The sequence below is a fragment of the Rhea americana genome, unplaced genomic scaffold, assembly GCF_003343005.1.
Source record: "Rhea americana isolate MKP2758 unplaced genomic scaffold, rheAme1 scaffold_97, whole genome shotgun sequence".
Classification (NCBI taxonomy): domain Eukaryota; kingdom Metazoa; phylum Chordata; class Aves; order Rheiformes; family Rheidae; genus Rhea; species Rhea americana.
Genome location: NW_028187166.1, coordinates 250,513 through 269,263, shown reverse-complemented (window position 1 = coordinate 269,263; position 18,751 = coordinate 250,513). Strand labels below are relative to the sequence as shown.

Genomic DNA, 18,751 nt, shown 5'->3' with positions numbered 1-18,751 from the left:
TTTTTCCATTGACTTTGGTGGACCAAGATTTCACCATTAGTGTTTTGGCTTCTTTTTTATATTTGGCAGAAGTCTTGTGCTGTTTCCTAGAGTGTCAGTGCATATGCACTGCCATACATTCTATTAGCAAGCCTTAGATTCTTCTGGTAATGGCTACTTTGTGCCAYTTGGAGAAAGAAGAAGCCTGGATTTGCCTTCTATGCTGAATAATCTGCGTATTTCAGATGAGAGCACATCACCTGTAGTGGAAGATCTAGAGAATGATTCTCTGACAGTGGAGAAAATGCACAGGGAGCAGAGAAGTCATGAACCTCAAGAAGAGCAGGACCCCAGCAGTCCATTTCAGGCACGTGGAAAGCTTATAATTTTATATGAACTGATTTTTTTTTCATGTAAATATTCATAAAAGAAATCATCAGTATCAGCAGGCATAGMGATATTATGCTTAGAACTCAGCTTGTAGGTAGAGAAGCCAAAGTTGTTTTGAAATTTCATTGTACTGTGTTAAAGTATTGCCTTAGATGTGAGGGAAGTACACTAGCAATTCATTGGTATTGTTTTGGTTTCTTGCATATTCAGTGACTCTTGATCACACTYCCTGCAGGCTGGAGGAGGTACAAAACATCTTTCTTCTGGTGGCGAAGAAGATGGTGAAAGAGGATCACTGCTGATTTCAGACGGAACCCCAGTAGTGAAAACCCAGTTAAGAAAAGAAAGGTCATCAGAAAAACAGAGGTACTATATCTACCTAGGCCAAGGCCTTCTGACCTACTTTCTACTTCTCTTATAAAAATGTCAGAGCTTACCTGCTTCATTTTCAAAAGCAATGCAGGTTTGGGTCCTGTGCCTATGGCTGGTTCTGTTGTAGAAARGAGAGCTTAGGACTTAACTTGGGTTTTTTGTTTGTCTTGTACAATTTTTAAAAGTGCAGACTCCTTTTAAGAATTTGACACAATATTTTTAYACTCATCAAACATTATTGGCTGCTAGTGTGTCTTGGGAGATCTGATTCCTCWAAGTCAGAGGAAGGTTTGTTGAAGCCAATTTTAAATAAATGGTTTTTGTGTTCTGAAGGTTTTGGGCTATATAGAAAGTGTCGAAGTCATAGTTAAGAAATAAATGATAGTAATACAATGCTATTTGTATGTAGCAAATAAATACACGAACAAAAATTTAATATTCTAGTCCAGCATGCTGCCTATTACCAACTGGAATGCCAATGAATACCATTCACTCATAATTTCACTTCTAATCCAATTATAATGTATTTTCAGGATTAGCACAGCCTCCRAGAGAAAATCAGAAATCACACATATAGATGAAAAATCACCTTTTGAAATCTCATTGTCACAAGGTAAGAAATGCCTTTTCCCAAAAGGGCTTCTATGGTTATGTAATACACAGTTTGAATAGTAGCTGTTCCTCAAAGTTGGAGGACAATAGCCTACGTCTTATACCAGGTAATGAAGTTCTTCAGTGGGCTCAAATAATAGAAATTTGAAGATTCTGGATTCAAACCTTTCTGATCAACTACATGAGACACTGTTGTAGCTGCTTGCTTGTTACATAACTGAGTTCTTCATTTTTATTTGATAAATCTTAATTTTTGTACAATATGATACTAAAGGTAGTCCTTATCTTGATTGTGCAATTAATACTACTGAYCTTTGAAAGCAATTTACAGTTGAAGATGGCTGGATCTGAATGCTAAGTTACCTGTCAGCAACCTTTTCAATAAAATAAAAAGATTTTTCTGCAACGCTGATTTTTTTTTCAGATGTTCCAATTGGAGAAGTGGAAGTGCCTGTCCCTTGTGAGATCAGTCAGGTGGATGTCAGTCASTGGTTGAAACATTTGGACCCTATTTCTCATGAAAGTTCCAGTGAAGAACTTGATTTTAAATTATTTTCCATGGGATTAGCTTCCACAGAGTTCTCCTGCAAATCACACAACTTCTCTCTGACAGGTGGGAGTGCCAAATCAGACTCTTCACTCCAAGAATTTCAGAAAGTGTCTGCAATTTGGATTGACATCTCAGAAAGCTCCATTTCAGATTCTGAATTAGAGGTGAAGAATGGAGAGGACACGGATGGCAGTATCCCAGAAGAGTTTGCCTGTGATAATGGTGATGTGTTTCCTAAAGTTTCAATAGAGACATCAATAGCAATAAATGAYGGAAAGGAAATGTTACCTGGTGACAAACACGATGAACAAGTGCCCAAAGCTGACTGCAGTCCTGAGATTTCACCATGCTATCAGAGCTCTCAGAAACATCCTGGAGATGTTCCAGATCATGGGTGCACTGATCATTTGCATTATTTCATCCTATCAGACAAAGGAAATGCCTCCAAAACAAAGCCAACACATTCCTTTCAGTCTCATAACCCTGCCAAGGGAATGGATGAATCACATTTGGAAGCCTCAGAAAATGACATCTCTCCTCAAGAAATCTCTGAGCAGGATAAAGGTGCAGCTACCAGCTCTTGGTTCAGTGATGATATTTACTCAACTACGGAGATTTGTGCTCAGCCAAATTTCAGTTCTAAAACTAGTGGAGTGAAAAAGGATGATGAACTTAACAGTGTATCTGTGGATCAAAATACYGAGTTAATGGGGTTTCTACTGACAGATCCTGTGAAACTTCTGGATTTGGTTACTGACAAATTTAGTAATACTGTCTCTTTTCCATCTGAGAAAAATATTACAAATGATAAATCAGTAGCACGTCTATCCTCCAGAGATTTATCCATTTCAGAAGGTGAAAATAATTATACACAGTTTTTGAATGAGAAACCTTCATCCAGCAAGCTCAGTAAAATTGTATCTCTGCCTACATCCACGCCAGGAATTTCTGAGGATGCCCATAAAGAAACTGAAATCAGTTCATATGAATCTTTGCAAAGGGTGGCCACAGGAAATCAAAATAACTCAACAACTGAAAGGCAAGCCATTAAGGAAATGGGGAGTGGACTACTTTCTTCAGACTCCTCAAAAGAGCAACTGTTTCAAACTGAGAACTGCTCCTCCAAGGATGAAGATGATACAATTTTTATTAGTGATGAGGGTCTCCTTCCAGCTGATGAGAATACCTTGTCAGAAATACTGTCTCCTGTTGATGAAGTGCTGTCCTATGGAAGTGCTGACTTGCCATCCTCTAATAAAAAGGATTTGTCATTTCCAGCTGAAGATCCTCCTCCTCCTCCTTTGGGTGTAGATGCAATGAAAAATGATGATTCTAGCTTCAGCACGGATGATTTCCCATCTCCACCAGAACAAATGATATTCTCAGAGACTAGACAGTGTATGGATGAAGATATATCACTGAAAATGGATGCCTTACCCCCATTACCTGATAACATTGTGCCTGAAGAATTTCCTCTGCTCAATCCAGAGCCAATTGATGCTTTTTCAACTCAGGATGGTAATTTCTCAGAACAATCTTTAGTTAAAGAAGGTATTTCCAGTGCAAATAAGGACTTATTAGAACACAAGCAAGGAGAATATCAGATATCTTTGCAGTGTCTGAGGCTTCTTCGTGTGCCAAATCCTGTTTCTTCTGGTGAAGCCAGTAAAAATACTGAGGGCATGAAGAAACTATGCAAAACACACTTAACACTTCCCAAAGCTGAGGAGGACAGCTATGACCCATTATTATCATTTGAAATTGGAGACAGAGTGTTAGTAAAAAAGACACAACCTGGGACTTTAATGTTCAAAGGACGGACTTATTTTGATAGTGGCTATTGGGCTGGTGTTGCACTTGACAAAGCGGAAGGTGATAATGCTGGAACTTACCAAGGGGTAAAGTATTTTGAGTGTGCTCAGCGTTGTGGCATCTTCGTCAGACCTGATCAAATTTCACACCTGTTGGAGGCTAATGAAAATAGTTCCAATTACACTGAGGATGAAGATTCAGACTCCTTCTATGATGATGAATCTTTCCAAGGAGACTGCAAATACACTGAAGATGATAAGCAGGGAGCGGGGTTTACAGAGCAGAAAGCTGAAGACACAAACAGTGTGGGAGGTTCAGAAGTGAAAGAAAAACAGTCTAGTTTACACRTTGCCTTGCTATCTGGAACGGAACAAAAGTTTCCAGATTCTGGTCAGCGCAAGAATAATGAATTCCTTTGTCAAAATAATCTAATGTGCTTGCAATCAGCTAAAGAAAAAACAGAACTGACACAAATAAAACAAAGCATACTTGCAGATGTGCTTCCAATGGAAAATAACATCAGTACCACAGTTGAAGGAAAAGCAAGCAAAAATATTTGTTGCTTGGTAGAGGATCAGAAAAGAAGTAAACTTGCTGGTGATATCACAGGTGATCTCAGTAAAAAACTTCTGTTTGACACTTTAATTGCATTTTCTGAAACAGCTCAACATAAACATAAAAGTGCCTTTGGAAAAGAACTGATGGATTATGGCAAAGGCCTACAACAAGAAGACAATCAGAAACAGTTTCTCTTCAAAGAAAATCCAGCTGATAGCTTATCTGAACAATCAGCAAAGGTTTCTGATGTTGTACTGTGTGATTTTGATATGCTTAGCATTCATGGTAGTCACACAGTAGCAGAAAGAATTGTAACTAAATTTATAGATGATGCAGTTAAAGAATATAAGAAGATTAAAAGAAAACAAGAAGCAAAAGCAGACAAGATATTTCATTCATCTTCAGAAATTTCTCCTACCACTTTGCCAGTAAGTAGAGTCAGGAAGTTTTGTATGCTTAGGTGTTGGACCTACAGTTGGGTCTACACAGGCAAGCATTGTGTTGTCCAGTTGTTTTTCACCATCAACAAGTATATCATGTCAACATTTGGAAACAGATTGCTCACTTTATCTACCCATGCCTCACATATAGAATTCCCAGGATGTCCAACTTTTACTTCCTAAATAGTTCATCCGGAAGTACTACCAAATAAAACAAAAAACAACAACAACAACAAAAAGTTTTGCTTTTGGGGGGGGGTGAGACTTTTCCCAATTCAGAATAAAAATATTTGAAAATGTCAAAAATTATCATGGAACTCAAATATGGAATTCCTCTAATTCTGAATTCTGTCAAATAGCTAAAATAGGCATTTTCCTGACACAGCAGTGGGCCTGTCTCTGAGACCCACAAGTAAAGGTTTCTTATTCCTTTGTTTAAGTGTAACTGTAAATAAGTTGCTAAGCATTTCAATATCTCCCCAAAATTGTGTAAAATATGGAATAGTATGTCATCTGGCTTTTCTTTTTCTCCTTACGCAAGTTCCTTATAAAAATCCTTGATGCTGGTGTTTTTGGAAGCTCTGAAGATCTTGATCAGCTTAATTCTGAGCAACATATTCTGGAGAGACAAACAAAAAAGCAATACTTGTACAAATTAGATCAGTGGCACTCAGCTCCTTGGAAGAAAACTGCGGAAGTTCCTCTTGTGGTGCCACATTACAGCTCATATGTTAAGAAATTGTCTGCACATGCTGTAGAAGAATTATGGACTCCAGAAAACATGCACTCAAATTGCAGGAGAATCAGTGTRCCAAAGCATTTTGAATGTAATGACTTCTCAGAGAACAATTTGGAAACAGAAAGCAAGAAGATGTATAATCAGGTACTTTTAGAGCATTAATAGTTATTAACTTTTTCTAGTGTTTTGCAGGCTGAATCATATGAGCTAGTACTTTACATTATTCTAACTAGTAATGCTAAATATAACAAAGGAACATTGAAATAGGCATTGCAAAATACATTGTGTCTGTTAATCTACTACAAAACAAAATATAGGTGTCCTTGCTCTAATACAAGCATTTTGCTAGAGCTTCCATGTTGAATGACCCTGGAGACCTAGTCTGGTCTCTGTTCTAGGTCCATTCAGAAAAAAGCCAAGCTTGTCAGAAAGCTGCAGTCTGAAGAGCCCGTCTACTGCCTCAGCTGTCCTGCTCTGTTGGGTTACTCTGCTCTCAGGTGCAGGACCAAGTCAGGGTGAGCAGTCAGACAGCTCCAAGCAGAGCTACTGGAGACCTGCTAAGCAACACACTTCCCCTCCTTTCTTCCTCTCCTGCTCCTTTACCAGCTGCCCCTGCATTCCCTGTTTCTTTGCTATCATAATTGTGTGTCCTTTAAGTGGAATGTTTGGAAAGATCTTCATGTTCCTCAGTATCCTGGGATTACTGAGTTTTCAGGACTTCTGTCTGCACATAGAGATTAAGGGGATCCCATCATGGCTTCTTGCATAAACCATGCACACTTAAGAGAGTGTTCACACATCACTGCCCCAAATCTACTACTGCACTGGTTCAAATGTTCTTTTAAGTAATGGTCATGATGATACCAGTTATAGAAACATCGGTGACATAGGTGATGCCAGGAAATTTTGCAATTTCTATTGTCACCACTCTGAGTTCTTTCACAAGCTCTAACAAAACTTTTGAAAGGATATCAGTAAGGGATTCAGTTTATGTTGGTACTGTGTTTTCATTGTTACAGATTATATTTGATTTGACCCATGAGTTGCTATGTGCAGAATATCATGTAACTGTAAATTCAAATACATTTCCATGGCTGAAAGAAAATTTGGGATCTTGCTGTTCCAAGCGTCTTTGCAGAAGAACAGATGTCAATGAGGTCAAGGTACATTCTGGAAATGTAAAATGCACAATAATGAGAGTCAATGAAGAGAGAAGAGATTGTAATGGTAAAATGGCAAAGACGTGAAAACTGGGAGGGTTATGGCAATACAACTGAGATGATGAGAGAAGAAAACAACATTGCTTTGAAACGCTTGAATAAATATAGACTGTGGTGATCAGCTTAATCTTCCGAGTCTTAATATTTCAAGTGCATGGAATTCTGTAGGGAAGTGGGAAGTGGGCTTCTAAATCTTCCAGGCTGTGAAAATCTTAGGACCTAGTAATCTTTTATTTAAAATGTGTTGCTCACTATTAACCATCTACTTCTGGATCAGTTCTCTAAAATTTGAGACACCTCTAGATTTGAAGCTCGATCTTCAGTTGGCATCTGTCTCTCTCATTTGCAACCTTCACAATGACAAATTTCCTACGAAAACAATTTTCAGTCTTTTTTATTTTGTAGACATTTGTTCAGRGTGAAATTATTAAAATAATGAACCTGGAAAAGAACGACTTAGAAATGAAAAGAAAGTTCCTTAATATGACCAAATATGGAAACTGTAAGAGAGACAGAGTGGATCTTATTCTGGTAAGCAGACATCCAAGTGGAGCTTTGTTTACTTTTTAATGTAAAGGTCAAATAAAAATAATATAAAAGTTGAAGTTTAAACTAACAATTCTTATGCTGAGAGGCACATTTACTTAAAATAACTTCAGAACTTCAAGTTATTGCCTTCCTTTTCAGTATGTTTTTAATAATAATCCACTGTTGTCTGTTCTTGTGAGTAGTTTAAGCACACTTAATCAAGGAAATGGAGRTAGCTAAGAATTTCTTAGTTTGGGTATTAATGATGCATATATGAAGCTGTTGGATTTGGCTACAGCTTCTGGTACCTTGCAGAACTGATCACGCTCTTGTTCTTGAAGTAAACATTTATTTCCACATTATGTTTTAGATTCAGGAGCTCCACAAAGAAGAATCTCAGTGGACTTACTATGATGACGATGAATTAACTGTGAAGATGAGAATAACAGAAGACATATTTGATAGCTTGATCCTTGACACAATCAGAGTTCTTAATAACATCTATCCGAGACGAGCCTGTGATTAGAAGTATTCGCTCAAAGGCCCTAATGGTGGAATTTTAATCTCTGTGATTTTTAAGGCAAAAAATGCACAATTAAGAATTTTAATTTTGAACTGTATCCCGAATACCAGCGTGACCTTGCGCTAAGTTATATGTCCATGTTTACAATGAAAGAAGGCTTTATGCACGTAGAATGTGTTTCTCTCAYGTTTAGCCTATTTTCTGCAACAACTTCCTTAGAACCCTCTGGTGGCTATATTAAACCACTCCATTTCTTGCGTTGGTTAAAATGAGCCTGGAAACAATTTCAGAGATGGACATATGGAATGATCCTGTCCTGGCGGGATCCAGTGCCAGAATTTCTGTTCTAAACAGAAGATATATACTTACATAATGCACTTTAAATGGGGTACTTTGCTATCAGTAACTCTGGTTTCTGAATTTCTGAATACTAAATGCATATATATATTTATGAAAATAATTAAGTTCTTTAACCTACAATTCACACGAGTCCTTGAATTCTTATAACATCTAAACATAAGGTTGCTGGGGATGTATTTTTATTGGAAAAAATGAGGAAATCAAGAATTCTATTTTACAGGAGAAATCAAGATTTTTAGCAAGGAAATATGAATGTTCTCTGATCATGCTAATTTTTCACTGTATGTGCCCCTGTGCTCCCACCTATTTCACATTAAGAGAAGACCAATGACAAATTTTTACTTGTTAGTATTCTAATACTATGCAAATATTAATGTATTTCGCTGGTATTGAGAAACTGTATATTACTAAATAATTACATTTAAGTAGATTCAATTTATTTAAATCCTGTTCATTCAGGGCATCTTTCTAATCAACACAGAAGCAGGATAATTGCATACAAACTAAATATAAATTTGTAATTAAAATCATAATATATATATAGCCTGGTTTTGGTGAAAAAAAGCAGAATGTAAACGCATTTTAAGTTTCTATTTTTAAATACTGAGGGCTCAAATAACTGTTTTCATATGGAATTATTTTCTGAATAAACAAAAGAAAAAACATGTATCTTTCATTTTTTATTTATTTTTACTGAAATTCTCATTGATTTCAGACTATATTGTATACACTTCTACTAATCAATGAATTATTACTGAATTAATAAATGAATTACTGAATTAATTAATAAATTAGTTAATGAATTCTTACTGTTTTGCAGTAATGCCTAAGGACACTAAAAGCTCCATTGTGCTAGTTATCCTATGAACGGAAATTAAAAGACAAATTCTACCCTAAGAAGATTAAATCTTATCCTGTACACTATTTTCATGTCCCTAGTTGTGCATTCCCACATGTGGGCCCTGATGATGCTTCTGAGATGCAGCATTAGATGAACCCTCCCTTCTTGGGTGAGAATTCTCTCCCACCACCACCTTTATCATCATTGATTAATTAGTCCAGATAAGTTATTTGTTCCAAAATTAATGYTTTCTTGCTATCAACTTACGGTAGAATTTAATTCAATACATTTTTTCATCCCAGACTTATAGACAAATTGTTGGATACAGAGACAAATTTATAGAAGCACTATAGTTTTTTACAATTCACTGTCAGTATAGTTTCATACCAACAGCATCAGGATCCTTCTTATGTGTTCAGAATGAGAGGTATTAAAAAAATCATTTCTGTGTGTGAATGAGTAGATGAAGGACTTGCCTTTTTTCAGAGTGCCGCCTTATGTTACACTGTATGTTATGCCTGAGAAAGATAACTATTATATTTGCAATCAGGTTTGTGAGTGAAGCCTGAATCTTTGCAAGATGGCTATATACAGAAGGACATAGCTATAAAGTAACTACTGCTGATGAGAATAAAAAGTGTATACACAGAACGTGTCAGACATATTTAATATCCTCCACCATTATGTGTTCGAAACCTTAGATTCTGGCACGCAGATATATTGACCTGTTCAGTCAGTGGCAAGACTTCAATATCAAGATTACTCTACTTCAAGGTCTAATATTTTGTTTGCCTTGGTTTTGATCAATATTAACCTCCTGGGTCAATAAATCTTGATACTAGCCTCAAGAGGAGTCATTATCTTTCATAGAAAATGATTATTTCTCAGTTAAACCCTACATTTAATTTTCCTGTAATCCATCTCTTTCATCCTCACACATTTAACAATTCTTCTTCTGAATAAAATACACTCTCAAATATCTTAGGCACTGCAGATTTTAAATTTCTAATTAGCAGCTGCCATAAATTTTCAATTCTTTGATGCATTTGGACTCCACCGTTATAACCATCTTTTTTTCTTTTTTCTTTTTCTTTTTCTTTTTCTTTTTCTTTTTCTTTTTCTTTTTCTTTTTCTTTTTTTTTTTTTTTTTTTTTTTTTTGCTTATAATATGCAGGAAAAATAGAAAAAAAATGGATGCAATACAAGGAGTCATGGAAAATATAGCTTTGAGTACAGACGTAAAAGATGTGTAAGACTGAACCACGTTAGATGTTAGTGGTGAAGAAAGAAGGGAGCACYAGGGAAAGAGCAGATGAAGGTGGCAGGACCTGGGATTCAGTTCCCAGATGAGAGGTTTATCTSTATTTTCACTGTGTGTGAGACTCACCCTTGTGCTGCCAGTGACATGCATTGGAAAGCTGGAGTAAATGGGCAGAAACTGGATTTGACCATCTGAACTCTCACCGGTGTACGAATCTGGATCCATTCGCTTCCTGGGTTCTTTTTCTTGGAGGATTAAATGGAGGGTTAGTGGGTGACAGCAGCAAGAATTAGCTTTTCGGGCCCTTCAGTCTCCTGTGATCTCAGCATTTTGTGAACTCCTTTGAATTCTCCCTCTGGGGACAGTCTCTATGTAGTTTTTTTCCTCTGCCTCTACTAATATAATGACGATTTTTAAGCTTGTATCTGCAGRCAAAAGGAGACTTTCGTGCAGTCGCGACTTCAACCGCATCACTAGCTCAAAACCGATCTGACCTTGAAAGCGCTGCSTTTCATACGTGCCCAGGCGCGCGCCTTTATCGTGAGTTTTGGAAAGAGCTGTCTCTCCCCCGCGGAGCTGTGYGCGCGGAGACAGCACGGTTCTCCAGGCGCAGGCCGCACTGCTTTAGTCTCTTCTCAATAAAAACCTCCATGRAGTTGCAAGGTGTGTTTCTAGCAGRGTGTTTCTAGAGCRTCTTGAAGACTAACGACCACAATATCTCTATCTGATGTTCTCTTTGGTTTTCCTAACAACCGCATTAATTTTGTGATAGAAATGGATGTAAACACCGTGGTAAAAAGCCACAACCTCTTCATCCAGTTCTGGTGACACGCTTGAGGCAGCTCAGGGGGAGGGAGGGAACTGCCTCACAAAACGCTGCCGCCTGTGGAGAAGGCAGGCGAGGGCAGCCCGGGGACGCGACGACTGTTGAACGAATCCGAGGGGAGGTTTTGGGGGGAATAACGGTAAGTAAGTGCACATATTAATTGGGGAAAGGCGCCGCGGAGGGTCCGGGCCGCGCTAGGCCGCGTCTCCAGGGCCGGCGCGTTGCTAAGGGGCCGCGTTGCTAAGGGGCCGCGTTGCTAGGGCGCCGCGTTGCTAGGGAGCGCCGCGCCGCGCCGCGCCGCGCGCCGCGCCCTATAAGGCCCGCGCCGGGTCATGGGGGGCGGGGCGGGGCCTCGAGAGGGGGCCCCGCCCCCGCCGTGTCCGTCACGGCCAATCCCGCCGCAGCTTCGGCAGNGGCGGCCGCGGCGGCGCGGCTGTACCGCGCCGGGGAGGACCCGCTGAGCGTGCTGGCGGCGGGCACGGTGCGGCAGGCGCTGCTCAACTCCTCGGCCGCCTGGATGGTGCAGTTCTACAGCTCGTCGTGCGGCCACTGCGTCGCCTTTGCCCCTACCTGGCGGGCCCTGGCGGGCGACGTCAAAGGTGAGTCGCGTCCCGCCCGCCCCGGGCCCGGCAAAGGGGCCCCGCCGGCCCCGCTAGCGGCCCTTCGGCCCGGGCGGGATCCGCGGCCGGCCCGTTTGCTCCCGGGGAGCTCCTGGCACCGGGACCCGGGCGGGAGCGCGCAGCGTCGGCCCTGCGCGGCAGCCACTTGTCCCGCCCCGGCTGCGGCAGCGCCTCGTCGTGTGTGGGGCTCGGCGGGGCCGTGCTGTGGGGCACGGCATGGCCCCCTCACGCGTGGCATCACCTCGCGGTGCGTGGAGCATGGTGGGGCCTTGTGGTGGGGCACGGCCTGGCCGTGTCATGCGTGGCAGCGCCTTGTCGTGTGTGGGGCACGGCAGGGCCTCGTTGTGGGGCATGGCATGGCCCCGTCACGCACCTCGGTGCCTCATCACACGTGTGTTACGGCAATGCCTCGTCACGTGCCACAGTGCCTCGTCATGTACAGGTCGCACATTGCAGTGCCTCGTGTGCAGGTCATGGCACGGCCTCGTTGCGGTGCCTTGTCACACCCCGGGTCACGCGTGGTGGTGTGCGGTGTTGCCTCATCACGTGCGGTGGAGCCCTGTCACACATGGCAGTACCTTGTTGCATGCGAGTCGCAACAATTTTTTGTCATGTATTTATCACCCCTCTTTTTACTTCCTCCATGAGGGGCAAGCACTTGCCACCCTGTCAGAGTAGTACACAGGATGAAGCAAGGCATGGAAGATAGCAGCAGGACTTGAAGTAAAAGGTTTCAGAAGGCTCCAAGAATAAAATATGACTACCCCACAAATGTACGCAGAAACGTACACAGATATTAGCCACAGAATTGCATGCAAAAGTCTCCATACATATTGCAGAGTGCAAGTGGAGGCACTAAGGCACAGGCACTATGTTTAAACTGTAAACTCTTTGAGGCAATATTATTTTGTCTTGTGAATGTTTTGTAAGGAGACTGACCTGTTTTAAAGGCTACACCAAGTATAATAAAAATTGAGTCCCTGTAGAAGCCATGTGTGTGCTTTTTTTTATATCTTGCAAATACAGTATCGCATGAATGCTCAAAGTGACCCCTAGATAGAAGGGGGAAACGTACTGGCAGGAAACAAGAGAAACATCAAAGCTAACTAGTGGTCAGATTTTYAGATTTGGCAAAAAGTTGCTTAAAAAGTATATACCCTCAGTTTATACTGAGGGAGACTTGTGTTGCTGTGTCTAACTCTGCTCAGTTCTTTTTTCAGATGCTGAAGTCTTTTAATGTGTTTGTAGATCTAGTGTAAGGGAATAAACTAGCCCTTCTGGTRTTGGTTAAATTGAGTAACTATGGTGCAGAGAAGACTTGAGAATAAACTTGTACAGGAAATGTTATGGTTAACATGGTGGCGTGAAATGCTTTTTAACTAYTCTTCATCTAGTGTTTAGCTTGAGAGAGATTTTCAGTTTTGTCTGACAGAGAGGAAAGGCTCTGACACCCTTGCATGTGAAAAAGTATCAACCTCATTCAAAACTTAAGAAATGCAAGTGCAGTTTCAGGTATACATATTTTTATATATGTGGAAATGGAGGCAAAATACAAGACTCACTGAAAATAGGACCTGATGTTTGTCACGCACTGGAGAATGACTGATGAGCTAAAACTCGAAAACTTACAAGCACAGAACCATACTGGTTTCCAAGCATTTTAAACACTCATTACTTGCATGTTTTTTATTGGTCATAGCAGAAGCTTTATTTCTGGTTTCTTTGAAAAAGCTTGTGTAACATTTTCACTTTCTGATTTGATTTGCTTGTGGCCAAAAGACTATTACGTTTTAGCTCCCCTTTTTTTGTTTTGTTTTGAAGATAAGTAAGAACAAGGTGCTTGAATAAGGCAGTGAAGAACATGAAAAGCCTGAACTCTACAGAAGTTTTGTCAAACAAGAAAGGGACATGTTTCTATAGCAGCATAATACCTTTGTAGACAGTATTTTTCATAACTTACAATGACTTCTTCAAATATATATATATATGTGTGTGTGTGTGTGTGTATATGAATATATATATTCTTTTTATTTTTCATCTGCAGTTAGAATCACTCCAATCCTAAGGGTGGTAATCTTTCATCTACAGTCAAGCTAACTGGGAATGAGATTATGCACTTGGCCTTGAACTGGTTACAGTAATAGAGTATACTCCTTAGTTATTAAGTTTTTATGAAGACTTGCATTTAAATAGTTGGTTTTATGTTGGTGGACATTGGCACTAACAGCAAATGCAGTTGATTTGTGTAGTATCATTTTTTTGCAAAATGTTTCCATTGTAAAATTGGGATGAATGGATTTTAGTAGGAAACTGGGAATAATTGGACTTTTTATGGGTTGCTTTATCAGAAGAACATTTCACCCATTTATTCAGACTGTCTCAACATTTATTTTTCATAAATATTTTACTCATGGTAAGATATTTCAAGTAACTGAGTATGCAAGCTCATCTGTATTAAGAAACAATACCAGATTTGCGAATTTAACTGCAGTGATCTAGGAATTCAGTTACATTGATGCAAGTCCTTTGTACAAACAGAAGGCTTTTGTTAATACAGTTCACTTTTATTCCACTTCTTATTTGTTAAATCTTGCAATAATATCATTGCAAACTGTACAGCAGAGAAAAACGCTTCTGAAAAACAGGAACAGTGTTTGCTTTTGTGTAATTTACATTTTCAGTTCGATGTTCCTCTTCTTTCGGAAAAGTCTTCAAGCTTAGAGGCATTGCTAAGGTATTCCTAATTACACATTTAGTTCTATTATAGTAGTATCCAAGGCTGCTGTTCTAATTAATTGTACTTTTGCTGTTTTAAAATGTGGTTAAATATATCTACCAAAATGCTTGTGGATTGGAGCTGAATGTAATAGTTTTCTGTGCGGAAGTAACTGGGAATCTCATATGAAACAACAGTGAATATACATAAATAATTCTTTCCTCTAGACAGTTGTTCCAAATCTGACAATAATGATTTTCCTCTAGAAATAGTTTTTTAAATGCATTTGATGGGAAATTACAGAAACCTTGTCATTATTCAGGAAACAGCCTGTGTTAAATACGTAACTCAGGTAGCACTCAAGGAGATTCTGAGAGATGTATCTTACCTCCCTTACTGAAGCTTCATAATGGAAAATAATACATTACGTTGCATATAGCTGTTGGAGGAAACATACCGGGTTTATACAAAGAAAAATGTAATCTTAGAAATATATTGTGCCTGGTGGTAATCTTAGCATTTTTAAATGGTAGATTTGACCAACTTGATGCTTTTTCAATTTTTCCAACATGTTTGTGTGATTTGTTGGAACCTTTTTAGCATAAGCAGAAGTAGTGTTGATTAAAATAATATCACTGGTCTACCTCCTTCATGTAGGTTATGAGTTACTGAAACTATTTTGAGTCTCTAGCATAACTTCTCTCAGAAACTTTGCCCTTAGTTTGTGTGTTATGAACCTCCAATATCTTTAAACTATTTGCTCAAATTTGACAAATATTTTCATATGAAGAATGCTGTGCTGAATGTTTTCCTCTGTTTTAATACAGTGTAACAAACTCCATATTGATATTCCCCCTCACCCCCAACCCGTATTTTCAGCTTTCATTTGCTAAAATCTAGGCTATGTTACAGGGCATTTCAGAAATACTAATGCCATTTTAAAATAGAATGTCAGCAGCATTTAAAAAAATAGGCTACAGTGCCTCTATAAATGTATACAGTCTAGGCTGTGCACTGCAGAAGTGCGACTGTCATATCCTTTAGAAACGAAAAGCTCCTTTTTAAGCAGAAGGGGATGCTAAGCAAAGCATATCCCAGCTGGTGCTCTTTAACCCAAGTATTTAGCTAGTGATGGGTTTGCATTGTTGTAGAGTAGGCTATTTGCATTAGGTTTATGGTGCTTCTATCCATTGTATGGAGGAGGATCAAGACAGGTGGAAAAGGGAGGAGGAGTGGTGTAAGTTGAATGAGATAAATACCGAGAAGCCAAACTTTCTTTTTATTTTGCATTTTATTTGATAAAATAGACTGTTGTATCTTTTGTGTTCATGTGAATACATGCCCATCTGCTAGAATGCTTGTAGTTACTACTGGTGTCTGTTCAGCTGTTGGCATGTTCAGTACAACTGAAATTCTCAATCAGCTGCTCCATCCTTCTTCAAAGACAAATAAAGGTCAAGCTAAATTTCAAAAGCAGAAATACTTAGCAAATACTACCTTCAAACACAGAAAACTCTGTGGCTATTGCTATGAAACATTTTTAAAATAAACGTTCTATGATGTCCTAGGTAAAATATGTAGTCCTTTGGTTAAAACTCAGGTATTTTTAAATACATCTTGTGTATTCTTGAACTGTACAAAAAAAAAGACAATTTTCAAGAGACATGTGAATCTTGGAGTGCCTGATTGGGGACTGTGTGATTCTTAAGGCTTCTGAGAAAACTGCAAGCTCATTACAAGCAAGTCTATGTTAAAATCTCTATGAAACAAGATGTGTGAAATTTGTAGTTGTGTAATTGACAGCCATATGGATGGATAATTGTTGGATTCATCTTGTAAAATAAGCATGCAGAGTGAATTTAACTGAATAAGCTTGGCTGATACAGGAAGCTAGAGAATACAATAYTGTATCTTGCAAGTGTTGGGTTGGCCCTTATTTCATCTGCTTGGATTCTATAAAATGTCTTAAGTCCTGAAAATGTTTCTTTTTTTTTTTTATTTAGATTTATAGACAATACTGACACAACTAAGAAGAATGGATAAGTTTTAGTTACATTAAAAATCAGATGATCACGTTTCTGTTAAGGATAGAAATAGATAGCAAATGAGGATCAAACCAATGCACTTTTTTTTTTTTTTTAATACCATTGGAATCTGTGGGAGTTCTGTTTTGATATCCATGGGAACCAGTCTAATCTGTCAGCTAAGAGCCATGATCACTTCTGCTGAAAATGGAAAGATACCTTTCTTTTCAGATTGGGAATCTGCAATCAGAATTGGTGTACTGGATTGTGGGGAAGAAGAGAACTATGAGACATGTAAAGAATATGGTATTCACTATTATCCAACTTTTAGGGTAAGTGGCATGATATATTTCATTATGTAAATAATACATGCTTTATAGTAATTAGAACCATAACAAATATGTTTGCCCAGGGTGTTACATGTAACTTGTTCTTCAGCTGTTTTTTTTTCTTTGGTTTTGCAGAGAAAACCAGAGTTGACTGAAGAGAAAACTTAGCCTGGATTAATCCTTCATTATTTTACTTAATAATTTCAAACTTCACTTAAACTGACTTTTGAAAGTGTTCTAGTGTTTGCCAAAAGAATCTAGAATTGTTCATTTTCAGGTCTAAGTGCAATTTTTAACTTCTCTATCTTTGCTAATTTGTAAAACTGTTATCCCTGAGAGTTAAAAGGAWGTGATGGATGGATGGAATTCAGTAAATTGTTTATTGTAATTGGAAAGGAAACAGTAGAAGTTTTGCTGTAGAAGCTATGAAGTTCTGCCCAGATAGAGAAAGGAATTTTTTTGTTTTTGTTTTTTCCCCCCACTTTAAAGCTGTAGGGGTAAGTTGTAGTGTACTCCTTATTAGACACTGAATGATTTCTATTTTATTTTTTATAGCAAAGGGCAGTCAAGCTCCATTATATGTCATGTTTTAACCACTGGAGGGAGTTGAAAAACATGTGAATAGTATTTTAAGCATATCCACAGTTGGTAGTACTGATTTGGTAATCATTAGTTTAGGTTAATGTTTGCAATCATGAATCAATATACAGTGTTGAATACTAAGTTTTTTTCAAAATGCCACTGAAATATTTTTAGAAGGAGGAACTATTTTTAGTTCCTTCTATAAGGAACTTATATAACGATAGTTGTTTCCTCTAAAAGTTTATTTGATTGTTAGATTAGCATTTCTATGGGTATATGTGAGCTATCCTCACACATTTGTTGTGAAGCAGGTCTTTGAACTCATAGGCTGAAAGAAAGAAATCCTCTGTACGAAAAACTAGATAGAAACGTTGTGTAATTAGAGTGGTAACAAGTAAAAGCTCTTGAAAGACATTTTTGCCTTTAAACTGAACTTTTGTCTCATGCAGTGAGCTGTTTTCTAACTTTTTTTTTTTTTTCGGTCCTGCATAGTACTTCAAAGCATTTACAAAGCAGTTTACAACTGGAGAAAATTATAAAGGTAAGAATATCCTACTCTAAGAAATCTCCAAAGCATTTATCCCACCACTCAGGAATATGTCATACAATAAGCAAAATCCCTTTACCTGTCATAGATTTAGACATCTAGAGATAAAATGGACACTGAATAGCGCTTTAGGATGTGACATTGCAAGTGCTGTATGAAAATAAAATGTCAGGCAAATTTTTAGGCAGGTGAAGTATAGGCATTTGTTCAAGATCTTAGGCCTCACACTCCTCACATTTGCAAATGTAGTTCTTAGTGATTTTACCAGTTGTGAATTTTTTTTGTAATTCATTTAAACAAAACACATCTCACCAGCATGATATTTCGTTTGCTGAGTCCTGACTCTGATGCTTTTTTGATCTGTCAGCCACTTTCCAGGCATCTTGAACCTCACTGGGAAAATCCCTATTCAAATGTTGACTAACTGAAAACAGGCTTATCCTGTGCGTCTGACAGGATCACAGCTTGAAGTGGTTTGTCTGTGGACAAAAGTAATGTTGTCTTTTCCAATGGATTAACATTTAAAAGGCCAGAGGTCAGAAGAGAGACCACCTGCACCATTAGCCCTTCACRTAGAATTAGACTGTAATTGTACTTGTTACTTTTGGCAGTTGTGAGAGCTTCTACGTTTTATTTGCTTTAAAAGAAATAACTTAAAATATCCCCACACTTCAGTTATTTGCTTTTATTGTTATGTGGCTTAGTAACCTCACCTGGATGATTTGGTAAAAATGGTACACCTGTGCAATTTTTAATGCATGATAAATATCTTTATGGCAAAAAAGGCTCCTGAAGTCTCCCACTACTAGTATTGCAAAAATAAACACAGACTTAGAATGAAACATTGTTTGAGGAGAAAATCAGCAAGGCAGGCAGACAGTTAGGTTTGGAAAAAGTTTTTCCAAAGATATTCTTAATTTTT

At 38.5% G+C, this 18,751-nt stretch overlaps 2 protein-coding genes across 2 annotated transcripts in view; both read left to right on the top strand.

Annotated features, from left to right (window-relative positions):
* Positions 1-7,849, top strand: part of CCDC187 (coiled-coil domain containing 187) — a 45,154-nt gene extending 37,305 nt beyond the window's left edge. Inside the window, 8 exon segments of the mRNA XM_085325230.1 lie at positions 225-346; positions 605-735; positions 1,275-1,354; positions 1,778-4,701; positions 5,255-5,596; positions 6,472-6,615; positions 7,078-7,203; positions 7,571-7,849. Coding sequence (XP_085181356.1) covers positions 225-346; positions 605-735; positions 1,275-1,354; positions 1,778-4,701; positions 5,255-5,596; positions 6,472-6,615; positions 7,078-7,203; positions 7,571-7,849 — 4,148 coding nt within the window.
* Positions 7,850-10,835: 2,986 nt separating this feature from the next.
* Positions 10,836-18,751, top strand: part of QSOX2 (quiescin sulfhydryl oxidase 2) — a 30,762-nt gene continuing 22,846 nt past the window's right edge. The window contains exons 1-4 of the mRNA XM_085325229.1: positions 10,836-10,848; positions 11,416-11,610; positions 16,603-16,703; positions 17,775-17,823. Coding sequence (XP_085181355.1) covers positions 10,836-10,848; positions 11,416-11,610; positions 16,603-16,703; positions 17,775-17,823 — 358 coding nt within the window. The remainder of the gene's footprint in view (positions 10,849-11,415; positions 11,611-16,602; positions 16,704-17,774; positions 17,824-18,751) is intronic.